Genomic DNA, 22,174 nt, shown 5'->3' on the forward strand with positions numbered 1-22,174 from the left:
AGATGTGTAATGGGGTTGTGAGTGGTGTTGGTGTGTCCTGTTTTTTTGTGACTTTTCAATGGGGTCATAGAACTGGGTACTCAGTACTGTGTGTTCTTGTTTCACCATGAGGGGGACACAGAGGGAGATAATACAGCTCTGAGTTCTCATTTGGTGTCTGATTATATAGAGGGAGGGAAATGCAGAAAAAACCTGTTCTATTTCATGCACAAAAAACCCACCAAAATAACTTTGGGCAGCACAGCTTGATGCATGGAGCTCAGCGTGCTTCACCTCTCAAAAGCTGTGAATTTCAGCAAACCACTGGGATTAAAAATGAAAGTAAACTTTTAATCTCTTCCTAATTAATATCAAGGATAATCTGGCATCCGGGCGAATATTATTTGCCATTCCTAAACACAATAATGGACAGTCTCAGCCATGCTGCTAAAGAGGAATTACCCCTGTAATTACTTAACTCTATGTACTGCATTTCAGCCCAGTGCTGAGACAAGGGCATGGGAAGCTGTCCTCTCTGGAGGTCTGTGCAGCACAACACATCCTGAGGACTTTCCAAGTCCTCACCTTGGCAATTAGGACAATTTTCCTTCTTTTTTTTTTGAAGGATATGGTGGTGAGCAGCCTGAGAGACTGCAGCTTTCCTCATTTATTACTTTTCCTCAAGCTGGCACTGTCTTTCCTTTCTAGGCTAAGCCTGTCCTAACTCACGCGTGGCTGAAATAATTTGTGTTCACATGTTTGCTTTTTCCTCCTTCAGGGTATTTGAACATACAGTCTTGGCCTGAGAATATGACAGACTTCAGGGTGTTTTCTAACTTGGTTACCATTGGTGGGAGAGCTCTCTATAGGTAAGGTACTTCTCTGTTGGTGGAATAATTTTTTTATTAGCTTTCTGTGATTCTTTGTTCAGTAGCAGAGAATGCAACATCCCTTGGGAAGGACATTGTAAATGGATACATTTTTTTCCTCTGTTACCAAGGTGTTCATTATCAGTATCTTTGCTAATCAGTTGTTTATAATGGGTAATACCTTCTCAACATAATTATTTAAAAAAAAACAGTCTTGGTTTCATGGCTGTAGCTATTATCACACTGACTGGAACTACATTTATGGTTTAAAATACCTTGTGAAGAACCATAGTTTAAAAGGAATGAATAATAGAACTTAGCCTCATTATTAGGAGTTTATATGGTTGTGATTAGGCGTGCAGGCTTATATGCCCAAACAACAAAGTGCTTTTAAGAAGAGGTAAAAGGTGGAAGAACTCTGAAATCACTGAGGCACCTTGCAGGTGAGGAGTTCATGAGCTCTGTAGTGCCATTTTTACCAGAGATGTTTCATGTTTCTGTGTGGAAACTCGGATGGAGAAATTGGTTTGAACATAAGAAATGCTGGGGGAAGCCCAAGGAGGTACCTGAGTAATTTATACAGCAACCTCTGGATCCCCACTTTGGAGAGGGAGTAAATCAGACATGGGATTCTGCTGGCATCTTAAACAACTTGAGCAGAATATGAACAGCAGTGAAACCTTGAGGTTGAATTACAGCCCTGCATTCTGTTCCAAGGCAGCAATTTTTATTTGGAACAGCTGGAAAACAATTATCATCATTAAAATACAATAACTTAAAGGATGCCCAGAAACTGGATATTGTCTTCACTAATCTTCAGTCATAAAATATGTGCAGTCATTTTCATGTTGTGCAGACAATCATTTACTGCTCCTTTGATGAAGAAAGGCGATAACCACATCTTACAACCAAAGAAAAATGAAATGTAGAGAGTGAGCTAGAAAAAAAAATCCATGAAAATAACAATTTCTTCCTGTATTACTTGAAATGGCATTAATTTGATGCCTGACAGAAGATGTTTTAATATATTTTCCTTAGCATATAAACTATCATAGGGTGGTTTAGTAGTAATGTGGTGTATTAATAGTATTAATGCTGTTCAAACTATTAATGCCATTGAAAGAACAACCTGAATTATTTTCAGATTTCCTATCACCACATTATCACAAAAAAATCTGTTAATGGATGAAATGAAACTGGTTGAGGACTTCTGCTGGCTTACTTGGCCTAGTGCTATGAGCATCAGAGCTTGTGGTATCTCACTCCTGACAGGACTCATCATTTCCTAGCCAATGGAACTGGATGTTGACTCATAAAACATTTGTGTTACCACAAAGTAAAGGTTTTCTGAACAATTCTCAGTTTTTGCAGGAAGATCATCTCGACACTTGGAACTAATTCCAGTTGGCAATTCCCTATCACATATAGCAAACTGTGCCTTCTGAAGTTAATTCCTATTTTCTCTCACTTTTGTTCTCATCCCAGTGGCCTTTCCTTGCTCATCCTAAAGCAACAAGGCATCACTTCCCTGCAGTTCCAGTCCTTGAAGCAAATCAGTGCTGGCAACATCTACATCACAGACAACAGCAATTTGTGCTACTACCACACTGTCAACTGGACCAGCCTGTTCAGCACCCCCAGCCAAAAGACAGTGATCCACAGGAACAAAAAGGCAGAGAACTGCAGTAAGTACCTGCTGCTCACTGCCACCAGCTCACCTGCAGGCTTCTGCAGCTCCTTGGGCATCAGGGGAGCTTTCCTCACTTGCAGCATCCAGGCATTTGGCCCAGTCTGAGCAGGAAAAGGATTTTTTTTTAAGGTGTAAACAAAGGAAAGGGAGCAGAGAGAATTCACTGCTTCCTTAACATGATGTGAACGTTCCAGTTTCACAAATATGAATTCCAAAGGCTGTCACTGGAATGTTCATGACTTTACAGCCCTTTCCTTATGGAGTGGTGTGGTGGTGTTTGCAAGGGTCTCAGGACGAGGTGAGAGATGAGAATCTTGACTCCATGTTTCAGAAGGCTGATTTATTATTTTATTATAGATATTATATTAAAAGAAAATGATATATTAAAACTATACTAAAAGAATAGAAGAAAGGATTTTATCAGAAAGGTAGCAAGGAAAGAAAAGGCATGATAATAAAATCTTGTGACTGTTCACAGCCTTGACACAGGTGGCTATTGTTGGTCATCAATTTCACATGCTGGGTAAACAATTCTCCAAATCACATTCCAAAGCAGCAAGACATGGACAAGCTGAAACTTCCCAGCTTGTCTGGAGAAAAGGATTTTTATCCTTTTCTCCTGAAAAGCTGGGAGATTAGGATTTCCTAATGAAAGGACTGTCGATAAAATATGTCTGTGACAGAGTTGGGATTAGCATCTTCTGCTTCCCCCACCCTAAGTGGCCCTATCTTAATCCAGAATGGTGATTTTGGGACTGGTTTAGGTCACCAAGTTGTTCTTTTTCATATTTGACTTATCTGATAAAAAAATACTGCTTCAGGAAAGCTTACATGCCAGTACCTAGGCTGAGATCATAGCACTGAAAAGCCAAAGAAAGCTCTGTAGCAGATAAAATAACTTGTTTATATAGAAATCAGGCAGCAAATTGCATCAATACAGACATATTGTAGCAGCAAAGGAGTTCATTTGAAGCATCTGTTAGACTGCTTGCAGGAGAAGAGATTCATTAAATTGCTTTATGTTTAAGTGATATTGCTGGTTTTTGTGCTCTGACCTGCCAAAAATGTTTGCTTTGGGTTTTCTCAAGCTGTGGTTGTATTTTTGACTTGCACTTAAGTTCTTTCTTTCTGCTGGTTTGAGGGTGGTTTTATTTGTTATTTTTTGAGGGATTTAATTCCTTTTTTTCCTCTCCCCTCCCTTTGAAGTGCTGTTCTGCTCTGTTTTGAGAGAGTGAATGGCTGTGCTCATCACAATAGTGTAAATGTACCCTCAGTGTTAGGTGAAATTCAGCTGGAGCTTTGTCTGTGCTGCTCAATTCCTTTTCTAATCTCTCCTACCATGGGAGAGCCACAGGAAGTACAAAGTCTTGTTTGGTTGATCTCCACATGGTTTTGGTTGTGTGGCATTTGAATTATTATTTTATTAGGCTATTTCTTTACATACAAGTTGGAAAACTGAAATTCAAGAAAATGCTGCTTGCTGTCCCTGCAGACAGTTCTTACTGTGGCTGTGCCTGAGTGTGTAGGGTTTTTTTCTGCCCCTACATAGAAAGCCAGCTATAAATAGAGTGTTTATTGGAAAATAGAGGTGCTGCCAAGAGGGATGGCACATCTGCCCAGGACTGTGGCACTGCTTTTTGCTTTCCCCTGCAGTGTAACAGCATCATGTGGTGAGGAACCACATAGTTCTGCACTTGTGCTCTCTAACAACTGTGTTTTGTATGGCATAAAGAAAGAATTAGCTCTTCTGAGATCTCCCATATGCAATTTTTGGGCTGACAGAACAGAAAAAGGAAGAAGCTCAAGGCTTTTTTGACCGTGAAAGAGTCACTAAGGTTACATTCCCAGATCTGACTAGGTCCCACCTTGCCAGGAGATACATGAACTTGTGAACCTCCTGGAGAGCACAGGTTTCCTCTCTACCAGATGAAAAACTGCTTACTATGGGAGAAAAATTATGGTCTTGGTGCTCTGATGTTTTCTTACAACAGATTGGCTCTAGCTGTCTGCTTTTCATGCAGCATTTAATGAAAGAACAATCAACTTTCCTTCATTCCCAGACATTTAATATAAAAAGAAACTAAGCAGTAATGAGGTGGACCACAGGCCTCATGTCTCATACAGGAATGATTCCTCTTTGCTTCAGGTTTCTGTAACCCCCACATGTCATGAGACAATGGGAAATCACTCAGGTGAATTTTGTAAGGTGCTTTTTGCCCTTCATGGAGCAGTGTCCCAATTGTTTCACTTTTTTTGAGAGCTTTGGGACACAACAATTGAACACAGCAGTTTGGAACATAATCTTGCATTAGTTGTCAGGGCTTCTTTGTCAAAAACCTCTTTGCCCTTTCCTGGGATCACTCAGTTTGAGTCCCTTTGAAGCTGCCACAGCTACTGAAAGATGGGCTTCCAGAGCAAATGGAAACTGGGATGTGCTGTCACATCTTCCTCTCACATGCAATATCTTGTCACTACATTTGCACACAAAGAGAAAATGCAAACTTCATTTCCCCTCTAGCTTGGTGAGGATTTTATATAATAGACACTTACCATTTTCCAGGAAGAAAAACACTCCTAAAGACATTTCAAGAGATTTAACACTGTGGAAATCTTCAAGAAGAAAGCATATCTCATTTGTTTCCTTTTTAAACAGTCACAAAGCAAGCTCCAGTTTCAAGGGGCTGGTTTTACAAATGGACTCTGACCTATGTTCATTAAATGGACAATGAACACAGGCCAGGGGTCAAGTGGCTCCATCTGGGAGGCAGTGCAGTCCTAACAGGAACAGTGGCTTTTTCTCTCCAATTGGAGGGCAATGCAATCCCAACAGGAACAGTGGTTTCCTCTCTTTGCACATCTGTGTGAGGGAATATCAGCATCCAAGCTCATGTGCACAGAGAATGGAGCAAACCACCAAGAAAAGGGTAGGGAGATTTTACCTTTGCTCCATGCTGAAGTGAAAAGTCTGAAAGTCTACTTTTTTTTCCAGCATGTTTCTGGGTTTTTTTGGGTTTTTTTTTGTTTTTTTTTTTTTTTCTGGAATAGTCAGAGGTGAGTCATGTGAAATATGAGTGCACACAAAATAAATGCAGGGAAAAAAAATGTTCTTTTATCCAAAGTTACTTGAGCAATTCTCTCAGCTTTAGTGACACCTGCAGTGTAAGGTGAAACCCTTCTAGGCAAAGGTTGTTAGAGATGTGATTATTATGAATTATATCAATCTAGCCAGCAATTAACAACTTGAATAAATGATTACATTCATTATCAGGCATGATGTAAAGCTAATTGAAGTCTGCAGGAGTTTTCCTATTCAGTTTATGGAGCTTTGGATCAGGCCCAGAAGCATATAGCCAAATAAAAATAATTTTTCTTTTTTTAGTAGCTAATTTTCTTGTGTTCTATTTAGGTTGGGGAAAAACATTCAAACTCTCTGCTTCTAACCTGTGTGGCCCCATTAATAAGGCATGAGTCCTTCTTCTAAAACTCCTGACAAAATTCAGTTTCTGTCAAGAACATTATTGTTATTTCTTTACACGTAAGGCCATGTGATGTGCTGGAGCTGCAGAACATGCTCAGCCCATGGAATTGCCAAATAATGTGTCAGAAATTGAAATGTTTCTTTAGCCATCCCCACAATTAAAGAAGAGAAAGGCGAGAGAAATGAGTTTTTATAAGTTGTCAAAACAACCACTCCCTCCTTGCCAAGATTCTTTTATGAAAACATTTCAGGAGGAAATCATAATCTTTTTGTTTCTGTTGCTTTTTTCATAAGACTACAGGCACTGTGTTGGCTACTTTTCAATGGGGTAATCATGATTTTCTTTATTGAAAAACTCTCTTTTTATTTGTGTACAGTTACTCACTGTATTTTTGGAGCTATCTTGTAATAATATCCCTTGTTATTTGGGCAGATATTTTAGTGAAATACTCTGTCTGTGCAAATAAATTCTGATCCCAGAGTAGTTTGAAGGGGGGACAAGAATGAAAAGAAAGGAAATCACTAGTAGTAAATCACAATTTCAAGTCACAAAGAAGGTGAGAAAGCAAACAAGGAACTGCCTTTCTGTGATGAGTGTGGAAAAATGAAATCAGAAGAGCTAGCAATATTCTTAAAATTAAAAATGAGAAATGAAGGGCTCTCCAAACCAGGTTAAGTTTTTCTTTGTTGCATGACAAAGATTTAAAATGACTGATTGATTAGAAAACAAAAACCATATCAAACTATATTAAAAAGTTTGTTTAATTGTAACTAGAAGAATTTCTGGCTTCGTGGTTTTTCTTTTTGTTTTTATCTGCAGGTTCAGGCAGTGGCAGCATAGTGGAACTACTGACATCTGATAGTTATTATAAAAAGGTTAATATGCTTAAAAGGAAGTCAGGTGAGGACAGTAAAGAGAAGCTGAATTTTGTGTCTCTGCTCCTCCTGGCTGTGCTGCTCTGGCTCCTTTGGCTGCAGCAGCAGAGCTCAGGGAAGGAGGACAAAGCATCTCTCTGAAATGGCCCCCTGAGTCCCTCTTGCTGTGCTGGAATCTGTGATAATTAATACACTTTAAAGCATACTGAGCACCTGCAATGACTCCTAAATGAAATAACTTTGTTACCTGTTCCTGATTTGAGCTTTGAGGCAAAAGAAAATCCAAAAAGATACTTCTGAGTACTTTTTGGATATCAGCATTAAAAATTATATGTGATATAGAAAGAAAAAAAATGAAATCCCAGCCTTTATAAAACATGTTCAGACTTCTCATGCTTGAGGTGATTTGTGGTGTATTGAGTAAGGAAGTATTGGAGAGGGTGGTAGAACTCAAGCAGTGCACCTCCTTTTCATTTATTATTCCTCTTAAGCTGTTTCCAATGGTTTGAAAAGCAAACAAGTGTCTGTATTGTTGCCATCTCTGATAGTTCAGGTCCTTGCTGGGTTTAATTTACTCAGTCCAGAGTGTAATCCATCTGTGTAAAACATTGCATTGTGCAAAAATAAATTCAAATGATTTCTGTCCTTTCATGTGCCAGGGTTAGGTTGAAAGTGCACCCAGACTTCCTTCAGATGCTGGAGAGATAATATGTTCCTTTTGCTCTTTGCTCATTTTCTCCATCTGTCTCATCATCTAGATATTTACACAGGGAATGATTTATATGAAATAAAAATACAGACTTACACTGTTTGAAACAAACTTTCCCTCTAACCCTTAGTTTATTGTGTATTTTCATGTGGGCTTGAGGGTTTTAATATAAAGGCTCTTTGGCTCTTCAGGTACTTTTGCTGTAAACAATTTTAAAATCACAATTAATGGTGTCTTTCCTTCAGTTATTTCCCCACTGTCCATAAGTTTTCTTTCAGGGAGTCCTCAATTCATAGGTAGCATTTGATATTTTAGTTTAATAGAAGTTTAGTAGATTCAGACAGTTGATTTTTTGAATCCTTTAAATTTTTGCCATTTATCATGTCATGTGTCAGGGAATTTTACAGGTTGATCTTTACTTTTTATGAAGAAAAATCTCAGATTTTAACCCTATTGGATTCCTGTCTCTTTGAATGCCCACAAGGGACTGGGAAGCAGCAGTGAACAATTGTTTCATGCTTACTCACCTCCTCCTTGCCGTTCAGGATTTTAGCAGCTTTAATCATGTCCTTTCTCCCCTACCTCTCTGTTTACTCCTGGTTTAGAAGCTCTTCTCTGGTTTTGATCATCCTTGGAGCACTGTCTTGAATCTTTTTCCTGCTCAGTTTTTTCTGAAAGGAGCAGAGCAGGAGTCTGTACAATATTCCAGCTGAGTGCTCTGTGTATTTGTGTTGTGGCACAATGGTGATTTGGTTTTTTTCTGTCCTATGATTTGTGGAAAAAACTATATAAAAAACTTGTACACGTTGTGAAGTAGGTGTGTATTTTTATTTAGTGCTGGGTGCATGCAGGGATAGTTCTTTAAAGAACAAGTGCACTCTCTGGGAGTCTGGTTTCTTTTTTGTCTCTTAATTTGTTGTCTATGTGTTAAGTTTCACAATAGGTTTATATTTATTTATATTATATAATTTCTATTTAATTTTTATTATTTTACATAAAATATAATGGATAGTATAATATTCTATATATAAATATAAAATAAATTATAGATATATGTCATTAGATATACATGCATTATTATGAATTAATCTATTATGTAAATATTTATATAATATATAAATGTACTCTATATTTATATATTTGTTTTGAAATACAATATAAATTTATATTTCATTTATATTATTTTATATATATTTACTAATTTCACGTTACAGTTTGTTCCTATCAGTTCTTGTACAGAGCGACCTCTTTGATTGTTTCTTGTTGTTTCAGTTTTGGTTTGCTTCTTGTTATGTAGTTTCAGTTTTGGTTTGTTTCTTGTTATGTAGCTTCAGTTTTGGTTTGCTTCTTGTAATGTGGTTTCAGTTTTGGTTTGTTTCTTGTAATGTGGTTTCAGTTTTGGTTTGCTTCTTGTAATGTGGTTTCAGTTTTGGTTTGCTTCTTGTAATGTGGTTTCAGTTTTGGTTTGCTTCTTGTAATGTGGTTTCAGTTTTGGTTTGCTTCTTGTAATGTGGTTTCAGTTTTGGTTTGCTTCTTCTTTCAAGGTCTCTGTGTCTCTTCTTATCTTCCTCTAGTTTGGAAGTTTGCATTCTTTTTATTTTGTTTGAGGTAGTTTTGTAAGTTACAGGTTTTTTTACGAGTATAGTAAATTAATTGGGTTTTTAGTAAATTAATACAGGTGTTTTACAAGTACAGTAAATTAATTAAACAAATTAAACAACTGCAAACAGCACACTTCACCTAACTCTGCAGTGGATTTGGGACCAAAGTGAATTTCGTGTCTCACCTGCTCCTGGGCAGTGGGGACGCCCCGGTGACGTTTCGGAGCGTGTGGGATGCCCTGGGGTGTTTTGCCCTGGGTTTGGGGGGGCTGTGTGCATTCCTGACAGCACCCCTGTCTCTGCAGCTGCTGATGGCATGGTGTGCAACGAGCTGTGCTCCAGTGATGGCTGCTGGGGGCCAGGGCCAGACCAGTGCCTGTCCTGCAAGCGCTTCATCCGGGGCAGGACCTGCATCGACTCCTGCAACCTCTACGACGGGTAAGACACTGCCCTTGGGTTCTCCCCAAAGCTGCTAATTAGCATTGCTGAGGATTTCAATGAGCAAGTCATTTGGGGTTTGCATTAATCAGCATCTGGCTCCCCTGCCAGTATTACTGGTTTGGGGTGAAACATGTCATGGGGTAAGATTTAAGGATTTCTAAATCTGAGCTTATGTGGAATGCTTTCCCTGGTATTCCACTGACTAAAGTTCTCGTGCAGCATCATCACCTTGCACCTTTTGTATTGCTGGTAACATGAGCAGTTTGATTTAGGTGAAAAATTTCCAAAAACCCCTCATTTTTCCCTACTTGATACTCTTTTTCAGAACCATACAATTATATTCTTTCAGATGAGTTGGATTCAGGCATCTGATAATGAAATTCTCTGAATAAGGACCCCAAAGTAGAAAAACTCACTCTCTTTTTCATAATGCACTGTGTAATTGTACACACAAATATAAATTTAAAAACCAGTAGGAGTTCTTGCCCCTTTTTCTATTGCTGCTTATACTGGGGGAATACCTCCACAGCACAAGGTGGTTGAATCTGCCTTATGACAGAAAAATAAAGCTGACCTGAGCAAATGAACTCCCACAAATGCATGAAAATATTCTCAACTCTTCCACCTGGAGAAGGCTTGCAAAAAATTCTTTGTCAGAGCACAGTTTTATGTACTTAAAAGCTTCTCTCCTCCCCCTTCACCCCCCAATAAGGAGAGTTGCAGACCCCAGTCGTGTTGCCAGTGTACTGGAATAAGTTGGTCCCTCCTTGTTGTCTTTTGCTGCCATGGAGCCTGTCACAGTGAGAGCATGATGAGACTCAATCAGTATGTTCTGTTCTCTGTCCATCAGTGAATAGCACTGACACTTTCCACAGGCTCAGTTCTGTCCTAAATATGTGAAAATATTTATAACCTGGGCTGGGGGAGAACTTTTTGTTTGTGGGAGAGCTCTGCATGTTGATGCTGTAGGGCAGCAACAGTTCTGCAGGGTGGGGTCAAGCTGTATTGGACATCTCTTTTAGTCCTCAGCAGAAGAAATCCACTCCCAGAGCCAGGGAAGGGTGAGCTCAAGTGAGGTTTTCCCCAGCTCCATCCTGATGTCCTCAGCAGATCCTAATGGCTGTAGAGGAATGAAATGAGCAGTGATCACCTGAGCTCAGAACCTTCACCTGGATGCTTCTGGAGCCCCCTGAAATGAGTGTGCAGCACATGTGTAACTGGTTAATGCAAATATTGTAATTGGTTAATGCAGCAAGATGGGATCCCCCTGCAAAGCTTGGCCTGGTCCACTCTGAGCCCACTACAAAGATTGAGTCTGTCTTTAGTGGGGGAGAAAGAACTTGCTCAGATGTGAATTCATCTTGGCCTAGAACAATGTGGGATGTGTTGTGTTGGGAGAGTGCTGAAGGTTTGTGGTGAGGGGAAACTGGCAGCTGAAATATTTGAAGGAAGAAATTCAACCTACCTTCCCCCCCCCTTAAAAGTGGTTAATAAAAAGTGGTAGTTTCTTGTGGATACATGAAATAAATGAGTAAAAGGATGTGTTTTGACAGTTTATAGATTGGGAGTTCAGGCTAGAATTATTGCTGAAAACATTGAGCCTTTTGCAGAACAGGCTTTAAAGCATGTGTTCATAGAGACCTACCTGCAACAAGGGCAGCTCTGCCATCAGTGCTCACATGTGGCAAGTGGCTTCCTGAATCTGAGCCACAGTCCTGTAGGTGAAAATCAAGAAACCAGCAGTTTTGTCCTGTTAATGAAGTCTGTATTTCTGAATGAGAGGAAGGCCCCCACTATAGTTTTGTATTGCCAGCCAAGGGCTCTGTACAAATCACCAACAGGATGGGACTGCTAGGAATGTGTCTTGAGCTGTTTCATTTTCCAGCATCTGTCTCACTACATGGTTATGACAATGGGAGCATGCCAGCAGCTCTGATTTTATAAATTCCCACATTTTATGTTGGTGAAGAAGGTGTCTCTGCTTCAGGTGCCTGTGGATGAGGTGGTGGCCATGACAGGCTGCTGGCCTCAGTGCTCCTGAGATCAATTCCATCAGGTGAAGACCCAGCCAGGTGAGCTCAGTTTTGTCTTGGAGTCAGATTTCTCCTAACCTGCCCACAAAATATTTCCTCAGGGAATTCCGAGAGTTTGCAAACGGCTCTGTGTGCGTGGAGTGTGATCCCCAGTGTGAGAAGATGGAGGAAAATATGATCACCTGCTACGGGCCGGTAAGGACACAGCCTGTCATGTTTGTGGGGTTTGGTTTGCTTGGTTTGTTATGGTTTAGGGTAAAAATGTGCTGAAGGAAAAAAAAATCAGTGAAACAAAAGCAGAAGACTCAAATATTCTGCTTGTAGGGAAGGAATTCTGCTCGTGCTAAATTGGTGCTGGGGTCTGCCTTGGATCTGCCTCCTTAAGAAAGTGATTCTGAAGGTTTTCCTTTTATTTCTTAAGTTGTCTTAATGCTTTAGTGGTTCAGGTGCATGCAATTTTTACAGACTGACAGCATGCAGTTGGGATTTAAGTGCCCTCTTTTATCCCTATTTTCATTCTTTATACACCACCCCCCTTGCCAAAAAAAAAGTGCTGGAATTTGTCTCAGTCCCTCAGTTTGAACAATATGCTGGGGGTTTTTTTGTACTTAGCCTTTAAGTTCTTTTGATAGATAGCATTTTTCATGCATCCTAAATGATGGTTAACTCTTTCTCACCTTTATAATGGCCAGTAACTTTTCTTTCAAAGATTACTGCTCATTTGGGAGATAGAAATTGTCTCTTTCCTCTAGTTTGCTGTGTATTACCAAGATTAAAAGTCACAAGTATACTGGAAATGAGGAGTTGTATTTTAGGCTCTTCATAATTGAGAAAATATAGCCTGTGATTTATTTCCTTATTTCTGTGACTTACTGAATGGAAAAAAGGAAGGCATCATAATTTTTCTTACAATACTATGGTTTTCTGCCATACAGCCATAAGGCAAGTAGCAAATGTTACAAGTGTTCAGCCCATCAGGGAAATCTGGATTTGTAGCAGGGTGTATTGACATAAAATCCTAGGCCAATGCTCAACCTGATTTAGTTATAAACTGGCTTATCATCACAGCTTTAGAATTTTACTTATACATTGCCCAGGAGTCTTGGTTTGTTGGTCTTAACAATTTGGTCTTCATGTGTATTAAGGAGACCTTGTAGTCATTTATCTTGTAGAATGAAAGACCTTGTGTTCTTTCATTCTTGCTGTGACCAGATGCCATTGTGCAGCATGCTTGTGGAAAATAGTTTTGGGGTGCAGAGGCAGGACATCCCACTGAAGGCTTTGCAAAGCTGCTTCAGTACTGAATAGTGTAGCAGAAAGTTTCTCAGCATTCAAGTGGGCACCCACTTCACTGTATTAAGCCCACCAATAATATTAAGAAGCCCATCTAGAAGCTGGTAATTAGTCTGGCACTCTACAGAAGTGGCCAGATGGCCAAAAGCAGCAGGATTTATGTGTGTGCTGCTCCCTAACAGAGGCTGGAGCCATGCAGGTAATTCCCAGTTCCTTGGGAAGAGAAGCTGCTGCAGGTGTTGCTGAGTGTGTGCCAATGGCAACCCTAGTGCAGCAGGAAAGGACAGAGTAACTTGAATGCTCTACATTTCTTTCTTCCATGCTCTCCAGGGACCTGACCACTGCACCAAGTGTTTCCATTTTAAGGATGGTCCAAATTGTGTGGAAAAATGCCCTGATGGCTTGCAGGGGGCCAACAGCTTCATTTTCAAGTACGCCGATGAGGATCGGGAGTGCCATCCGTGTCATCCCAACTGCACCCAGGGGTGAGTGCCAGCTCTGCAGGGAGCCCTCCAATCCATGCACTGCTCCTAGCACAGGGTGCTTTAGAGCTAGTTTGGTTTAGTAAAGCATTTGTCCCACTCCTGAAAAGACAGTGTGCAGTCGGAATTTAACCTTTGGTTTTCAGTCTCTCAGGTTTTAGTCACGAACGCCCAGCAGTTTATCCCAGAAAAACCCTTTTGAAGAGCACAGAGAAGAACTTTCCATGGCAATGCTCTTAGCTTTCCTTCTACACTGGTTTGTAGCAAATGCTGCCCTTTCACTTAGTTTTAGGCCTGTAAAATGACTGTTTTTAGTACTTGCTCCTTGACAGAATCTCTACTACTTGGTGAACTAAGCCTGCAGTACTACTGTGAGACCAAAGTGTTACTGCTCTCCTTTCCCTACAGAGACTGATCACAGGGTTTGAAACCAGACTTTGCTCAGTCTCAGGCTCCTGTACATCAATTTCTGAAGTCCTGTTAAAGTGCACAGAATTATTTGTTACACTTGGAATTTGTTACACTTGGAATAATACAGCACATGGATCTGAGCCAAAATGAAGAACCTGCACAACAAAACAATGGTCACATGCACACCTGTAGTTTTGCACAGGCTATGTAAGTTACAACTGCCTTTTCCATGGGGCAATTCAGTGTCCAGCATACAAGGAAAGGAAGAGGCAGCAATGGGAAAAAGAGAAAACATCAGCCAGTGAAATAATCTTCAACAAGAGGCTCTTATTGTTTAGCAGCTAAAATTAAACCAGTAAATTATTCAATGTAATCTTGATGTCAACAGCTGTTGCCATTCAAAATGAGACCTTTTGCTGGTTTTGCAAATCTAATTACAATAGAACCATTAGGGAAATGAGAGGGAGATCACAGAGACACAGCCAGGATCTGTTACAGATTTGTCTCCCCCCCAGACCCTTTAAATCAGTTATGCAATAAGAAAAATGCTGCTGCTGTGGAAGAAGAGGGTAAGAAGACATAATATTAAAAGACCAGCTCACTCCAGGAGCTCTGGTCCTGGCTTCCATAGATGGAGAAGGTGCCAATGCTGATCTAATCTGACAAAACCATGGATGTGTGATGGATGTACTGTGCCTTGCAGCTCTCCTGGCCTCCAGGGAGCAACACTTCTTCCTATTCCCTCCTCTTTCCTGAGGAGTTCTCACTGACCCAGCTATTTCTAGTTGTGGCCCAGCTGTGTTTCTCCTAGACCAGGAAGGGAGCAGAAGGTTTTCCATGCCTTTCCACTTCTTCATAGGCATTCATATTTTGCAAGTGGCTGTTTATTTTTATCTGCCTGGATTGAGACGGGAGGTTTTTATGTCTTGTGCTGAAAATGTGACATTCTAGTTCATGCACAAATATGAAGGGCATTAGGCAGTTCTAGCAGACCTTGGCAGCCCTCATTGGCAACTGTTGCTGACACTGGGTTCCCTTATGCCAAGTTATGTTGTCCTTTTAATCCTTGGATTTCTGGTTTTCCCTCCTTTTTATTTTCTCCTTCTGATTAGGTGAAAGAATGTCCCACAGTGTACCCATCCCCAGAGAAAGGACAAGTAAAAGGGCTAAAGGTGTCTCCCCTAGTTGTGTACACAAAGTCCATGATATTCCCATCTCCCAGATGAGGAACTATCCCTTTTCCATGACACTAATTTCCCTGTGGAAGTCTTTGTCCTCTTATTAAAAAGTTGATGTGTCGATTCTTAGGTATTTTTTTATCCCTTAGAAAAACAATGTTCTCTTCTCCCCAAGTCTGGGTAAGCGTGGCTTATTATTCCTTTTAGTGTTCCTAGAGACTTAGTGGCATGTAGTTATGTTAATGAAGCTGTTAATGACTGTCCAAGATGTTTGGGGTTTGCAGGTTGTCTATCTTCTTGCCAACATTGCCAGGGCCTGAACATGCCCATAGAGAGAAGGGAAATCAGTTCCTCTCTCCTTTCCTCCTTCAAGGCTGAATTCTCTGGTTTCATACCCTTCCTTTAGAAAGTAGTGCCTAAATTCCTCTTGGTCATGATTCTTCACTGAAATAGGTTGTGGAGAGAACACAGCTTGTTATTTGGCTCATGGCTGAAAGGTAGTGAGAACTTAATTCTGCTTCATTCCCCACATCTGTTCTCCTGGCTGCCAGATCAAGTGCTGGAATTACAGCAGTGCCCTCTCAGTAAAGCTGGGACACCCATCCAGAAGGGCTGAGCTGCTGCAGAGCAATGCTTCCCAGGATGGCATTATCTCATTCCTGCAGTGCTGCTTGATAAAATAGGTTATTAGTTCTCATGTGATGTGTTTCCAGTCATCCCCACCAGTTGTCACCAAGAAAGGATCTGTCCCACCTCTGTTTCCTGTGTTTTGCCACAGGTTCCATCTTGGCATTTGCAGAGGACTGCTTTAGTGAGGTTTGCTAGCACCATTCTCCTCCCTTATTCAAGCATAATGACTGTTTCTCTTAATAGGCATGTAATTATCCAGCCCTGTTAATGATCTCACTTTGACCAGAAGAAGTGTCAGACAGTGACTTCCTTGGGTGCAACCACTGTGCTCCTGCCCTTGTATGCCTGTGATAAGTATCAGCTGCTTGCAGCCAGTTTGGAGCAGATCTGAGGCACGTGGGACAGCCATCCCACTCAATTCAAGAGAGTTGGAAAGCATTTGGTGCCTCTTCTTGCAGAGCCAGCCAAAACTGAACACTTGCACAGGAACAAAACACTAATTACACAACAGCAAGTGACAGCCTGCTTCCTTGCTGGGCAGGACACGAATGGGAGAGCTCACTGGACACCTCCCCTTGTCACACAAATGTGTTTTGTCACACAGCTTTTTGAAGGGAGGGCATTACTCCTCACCAAAATGCTCTTTTCCTTCTAAGCCATGACCAGAGAAGTCAGGGGAGCTCCAGCAACAGTGTGTGGCCCTGAAAGGATTGGAGGGCAGAAGCACCATGTTGTCTCTAAAGCTTTGATGTATTTTTAGGAAGGAAGTTTTAATTCCAGATGGACTGGAATTCAGTCTGGATACTGAAAGCACACTCTGGATAAGAAAAACTGTTTCTTTTTTGTATTGCAAGGTTTCCTCCCAGCCCCTGCTCCAGTTCAGCTTTGTTCCTCTCACCTGTTAGCTCAGTAGCCCTTGGGTAGAGCTGCCTGATTTTATCCTTAACAATAATTGTGTGACCATCAAAAAAAGGTTTTCTCCTGCCCAGAGATAATCCACTTACACCATTGTAAAATCAGTTCTGTTTGTTTCCAGTCACCAAGATTTTTTAGACTTCATCTGGTGTGGAATGGCTTTGTCACCCCGTATCTGTGAAGTTAAAACCCCACCTTTCAATCTTAAAGAAGGTTGATAAATGACAACATTTCTGGCTTGTTCCTGGAAAAAAATAGTTGTTACTGCAATTTTCAAAACCCCAAATTTCCTTTCAGAGGATTATTATCTATTAAGCTAGGATGAGCTCCAAGTGTAATTTTCTGGATAAGCTGTATTGAACTTTTGTAAGGTACTGAATATATCATTAATGAATTGGCATGTCTCAATTAACCAGTTCATTTTACAGAGCCAACTTGGAAAAGAAAATATCATCCAGACTCCAAGCAGAAGGAACACTGGGTGTGAACAGCATGTATGATTGTGTCAGGCTTATATGGGTCAAAAAGCCTGGAATGAAGGGAGTTCCCTCCTGGGGAAAAATACCTGATGGTGCTTTTTTGGTGGTACATAATACCCTGTGAATAAATACTGCCATGACTCACACAGTGTTGTACTTCCCTGAATGAAATGAGGACAGCCACTCAGGAGGAACCTGGGAACTGCCTCACTAGGAGTAATGGAATTGCACCTGGACAGAGTGCTCTCTTTGGGGAAGCCAAGCCCACTGAAGAAGATTACAATTTGAAATAGAAATCAATGACACTTCAACTTGCACTGGGTGAGGTCCAGCAGTACAGTTTGGATTCAATCCTGTTCTCCAAATGAACATGTGAAGTGACTCCAAGACTACAAGCTCTTGATGTCAGTCTGCCAGTTCTCTAAACCAGTAGCAGGCTCTTAGACCTCTAATTTGAAGATGCTCTTCTTTTTATTTACAGCAAGAGTCTGAGCTCAGCTTTTTTTAGCATGGTAGGAAATGGACAATCTGAGCAATTCTTCAGCCTCCTTCATTGCTGAGCTTGTTTTTTCCAAATTGCTGAGAATGCCATGAAAGGAAGGATCATTGGATGTGTTTGAGATGAGTTACAATTCAGACAGTCCTGAATTCTGAAGTGCTGATGCCCAGGACAGCTAAAATTCCAAGAGTTCTCTCTGTTAAGTTTTTGAACTGTGTTTAAATCAACCCTTAAATTTATGCATTATCTGGATTTTTAACACATCTTTTTTATGTCTGCATATATGCTGGAGGAAGCAGTCATTGAGGAAATCCTTCCAGTTTGTGTTTGCATGTCAGAGTAAATGTCTTATGTAAAAAGAAGAATTCAAGTTAACAAACACAGGGTAAGGTGTGCTTGGTCTGTTCTCCCTGATGAGCAGGTACAGGGAAATTGAATTCATTTTCTAATGGCAGAGTGATTCCAATTTAAATGCAGCAAAAGCTGAGGAGTGGCAAGTGATGGTGAAGCAGAAAGAAGATGTTGTGGGAGCTTATTTCAACTCTCAGGTTTTTTGACATGCATATCCTTCCATCAAAGCCAACCTGAAAAAAAAGCAAACTTTAAAAGAGTTGGGGAACGCACCTTAAATTTAAAATGCCTCAACAGAAGTAAGTTGCAGTCTAGTGATGTGTCAGATCACCTCTGCTGCCTGTAGCAGATGTACAGCCAAAGGGCCTGTTAATAAAATGGCTCTGAGATCTTGTTAAAGAGTGGAAATAAATGGTTTGGTTTCCTTAAATGCCAAGGGCCAGATACTCCCCATGGCTAGAATGCCTAGCTGGGCATGCAGCACTGAAGGGGATCAGGTGGTTTTTACCCAAAGAGCTCAACTTTAGTCTCTGAGAATCCTGACTGCTGTGTAAATGTATATTTGACTTGCTGTTTGAATGCAGGGGACCAGGAAACCAGTTCTGCTCTTCATGGGGGCAAGGGACATCCACACTTGCCACACACGTGTTCTGCAAACTCTTTTCCATGGCTGTGTTTTAGTGGTGCTGGATTCTTTGCATTTCCAGTGCCTTTGGTGAGCACCTGCTGATTGTGCAGGTGGAGAACTCTTGGCAGCATGTAAGGAAAGCAGAATAAAAGGTCTGAATCAGCAGACACCATTTTGCTGGTTTTTGTTGCTTTTGTTGGAAGTTGATCCTTGAGTTTCCCTGTTTAAAAAGGATTTCTTCAGTTACCCTGGCGGGGAGCTTAGAACAAAAGGAACAATTGCATCAATTACAGAAAGAAAAGCAAGTTTTGGATTGTGCTCCTGGAAATCTCGACTTGTAAATTAACAGCTTTTGTGCAGTAATCACTGGTTTGATGACTCATAAAAACACACGGGAAAAGCAGCCCTGTTGTCAGGACTCCCACTTACACAGGTGAAAGTGCTGTTTGAGCCAAGATGTGGCCTGCCTTGGAATGCTGTTTCTATTATTGTTCTTCTTGTCTCAAGCTATAATTTTTTGGTGACATAGGTCTCTCTTAGTGAGAGAAGAGCTAGAATTAAGAATGCAAAGGGGATTCCTGCTCGTTGGGTGTGTAAATAACAGCTGTCTCTCTTTCTCTCCCTGTTTCCACTTTGGATTTGCTGCAGGTGCATAGGGCCACACCTGGAGGACTGCATTGGGCTGATGGATAGGTACTGGCTGGCTGCTGGCTGCCTGTGTGTCTCCATCCTGCACGTGTGGACAAGGGCGCATGCGTGTGCATGTCCTGGGGCGTGGCAATGACGTGGTTTGTTCTGTAATTGCCTGCAGGTGTAGAGGCCCAGCTAGTCATGACTGCATTTTCTATCCATGGACACGGCAGTCCACTCTGCCCCAGCACGCTAGGTAACATCCCCACCCCATCCTTCACACCTGCCATGTCATAGCAGCCAGTTTGAACACACACACACCTTGTATGCTGGGAGATCTGCCTCCCTGCATCCAAATTTGCTTTCTGTTTGAAAGCAAATTAGGCATTCTGCTCTTTGAAGCTGATTTTTAAAAGTGTTTTTATTTTGAGCTTAAATCAATAAGGATTAAATTCTGAAATTTCCTGTTGGTATTCATTTTACAGATTGAATTTCCAAATTAAATTTTATTAGATGGTAAAAATTCTGGTGAAATTGGAATGCACATGTTTTCTCTTTATTGGGGTTTTTTTGGTGTTGTTTTTTGTTTAAGACAAAATTAAAAAGCAAAAGAGCCTCTTTCTTTCCATATGCCTTCCCTTGAAAATGTAAATGTTATAGCAAAACAAAATTTCTTTCTTACTTCACATGAAACTGTTATTTGATGGTTTTTTTCATTTTCCGTTTAAAAGAAAAATTGTAACCTTGCAGCAATTTTATTTTTCAATAATGACAATTGAAACAAATTAATGTAGGCTTTATTCTGCAATCTTTTTTCATGAAAGCCCTACATTGCTATTGAGTTTGTTCATTCTTAAATTCAAACTGGTTAATATGACTTCTAGGCTTTGGGATTACTCTCCTGAGCTAAGATTAGATGAAAAATGCATAAATTCAATCAAACCCACCTCATTAAGATTTTAAATCTGAGTTTTTTTCTTGTCTTTTTCAAAAGGTTTTAAGGTTGCCTTTCCTTCCTAATTGTGTACATAATGTGAATAGACCTATTTCTAGCTTATGAGGGAGAACATATTTGGACTTGAAAAACAGTGCACTATAAATGCTATCAGATGGTACACTTGTTTATTAAATCAGTATCAGTTCTGACTTAATTCATTAACCAATGAATAAGCAGCAGAAGATGAATTTTTCAATATTTTAATGTTTTGTTTTAATCTTTCTGATTTGGGATATCCACTTTGAGATACTTTTGTGGGGCCTCATTTTCAGATGGACTCATCCAAAGAGAGCTGCCCCAGTTTTAAAGGCCCCAATTTCAACATCTTTGCTTAAAGCACATTTACAGAAATAATAGTAATAATAATAATAATTAATAATAATAATAGTTATTGTTATTGTTATTTTTTATTTAAGTTTAAGGGCTTTAGCAAACTACAGAAATGAGAGGAATTGTTTTACTCTCTTCAGTGGTTTTACTCCTGCTCCCTTCAGTCTCAAATGTTTCCTGTTTCCTTTGGATCTGATGGATATTTTTTTGTTTGTTTCAGCCTTGCTGAATTTATTCTAGGAAAACTACTGCACTGTGTTTAAATGTCAGTATGTATTCTTTCACTTTCAAGGCAAAGAAGGAAACTTCATACCTCTATAATAGATTTGTGAAATTGTGCTTTTTTTTTTTTTTTTTGTGAAAATGGTTCATTCTATTTCGTCTAAAAATGGGCAAAACTGCACTGGCAAAGTGACACTTTTTTTTACAGTAGGGCTGTAAATCTAAAATGGATGTGTTTAACTTCAGATAGAACCTTCTTCATGTCTCTTTAACAGCTGTGCACCCACCTGAGACTTATAAATCTTAAATTAATTAATAATCAGTCTGACCCTTACCTATTGACTTGAGTTTTGTCCATTGATGTGAATTATCAGTGAGTAGAAGGGGACAGATTTTTCTGCTAAAAGTGAGAGCAGGGCTTTAACCCAGACAAGAAATTCCTCATCTTCTCCTATTTCCATTTTCATAGCAGTGTTGCTTTCCTTTCCAGTTTTTTAGTTTGCAAATTGTTTATGCCATGATTCATTGACTTGAAGGCTTTTGTAAGAGTCTGGTAGAATAGCAAAGAATTCTTTCTGTCATGTTTAATCAAGATGAATCAGATGTGCATTACATGGCTTGTTTTCCAAATGGCTGGTGAAACTTCAGTTTTTCTGCTTATCTTTAGTCCCTTCAAGTTTGTGGGAAAACAACCTTACTTTTGGCAATGCATTTCTTTCTGCATGGTTTGGTTTTGGGGTTTTTTTAACCTTTAGGTTCAATGGAGTTCTGTCCAAAAGAACAGCTTCTCATGCAGCTTCCTGTATGGATTATTTCTGTAGGGCTTTGGTTTTGGTTCCACCTTCCGTACCAGACTTTCCTAGAAATTATCAAACCAATGATGGAAAGCAGAAGAAGGCTGGAATTTGCCAGGATGCCCAAAGGAGTTACCCATCCTCCTTTCCTGGCTCTTATTACAATGCCACTCCTCCTTTTGCTACCTTCTGGCAGTTACATTCAGTGTTTTTTGTGGTTGGAATAGCACACAATAGAACATTCCGGCATATTCTGGAACACTCAGCAAAAAGATGAGTATGTCTGCTGCCTAGATTGGCATAACTATTGTCTAAAAGGATGATTCAAAAACTATAAAAATAATGCTCTGTTGTTTATTAAGAAAAGACTCTGGAAGTCAGGAAAGGCTGGTTCTTTTCAGGTTCACCAGAAAAATTTGGCTAAGTGCAGAGATTTCAGTGAGACTGTGGACAAAGCTTTTACCCAAAGTAGGAATTTTAATTGGTTTATCCTTGTTAGACTTCATTCACCTTAATACTAGGAGAGAATAGATCATCAAAGGAGGAATGAGGTTTCTGTTTTCTGGAGCATGTGAGATTGTACATCTAGAAATGTGATAGGAAAGAACCAGCAGCAGCACTCATGTTCCTGGTCTGAGTAAGCTGATGTCTCTGTTTAC

At 40.2% G+C, this 22,174-nt stretch overlaps 1 protein-coding gene across 2 annotated transcripts in view; it reads left to right on the plus strand.

The window, feature by feature from the left end:
• The window catches only part of ERBB4 (erb-b2 receptor tyrosine kinase 4), a 590,564-nt gene that overhangs the window by 436,075 nt on the left and 132,315 nt on the right, over positions 1 to 22,174 (plus strand). Inside the window, exons 11-16 of one of the 2 annotated variants that reach the window (XM_077181048.1) lie at positions 758 to 848; positions 2,334 to 2,533; positions 9,508 to 9,640; positions 11,778 to 11,871; positions 13,300 to 13,454; positions 19,354 to 19,428. In XM_077181048.1, coding sequence (XP_077037163.1) covers positions 758 to 848; positions 2,334 to 2,533; positions 9,508 to 9,640; positions 11,778 to 11,871; positions 13,300 to 13,454; positions 19,354 to 19,428 — 748 coding nt within the window. Of the gene's footprint in view, positions 1 to 757; positions 849 to 2,333; positions 2,534 to 9,507; positions 9,641 to 11,777; positions 11,872 to 13,299; positions 13,455 to 19,190; positions 19,236 to 19,353; positions 19,429 to 22,174 lie in introns of both variants that reach the window. The other variant, XM_077181049.1, reaches the window with a different exon arrangement.

The sequence above is a fragment of the Agelaius phoeniceus genome, chromosome 7, assembly GCF_051311805.1.
Source record: "Agelaius phoeniceus isolate bAgePho1 chromosome 7, bAgePho1.hap1, whole genome shotgun sequence".
NCBI lineage: Eukaryota > Metazoa > Chordata > Aves > Passeriformes > Icteridae > Agelaius > Agelaius phoeniceus.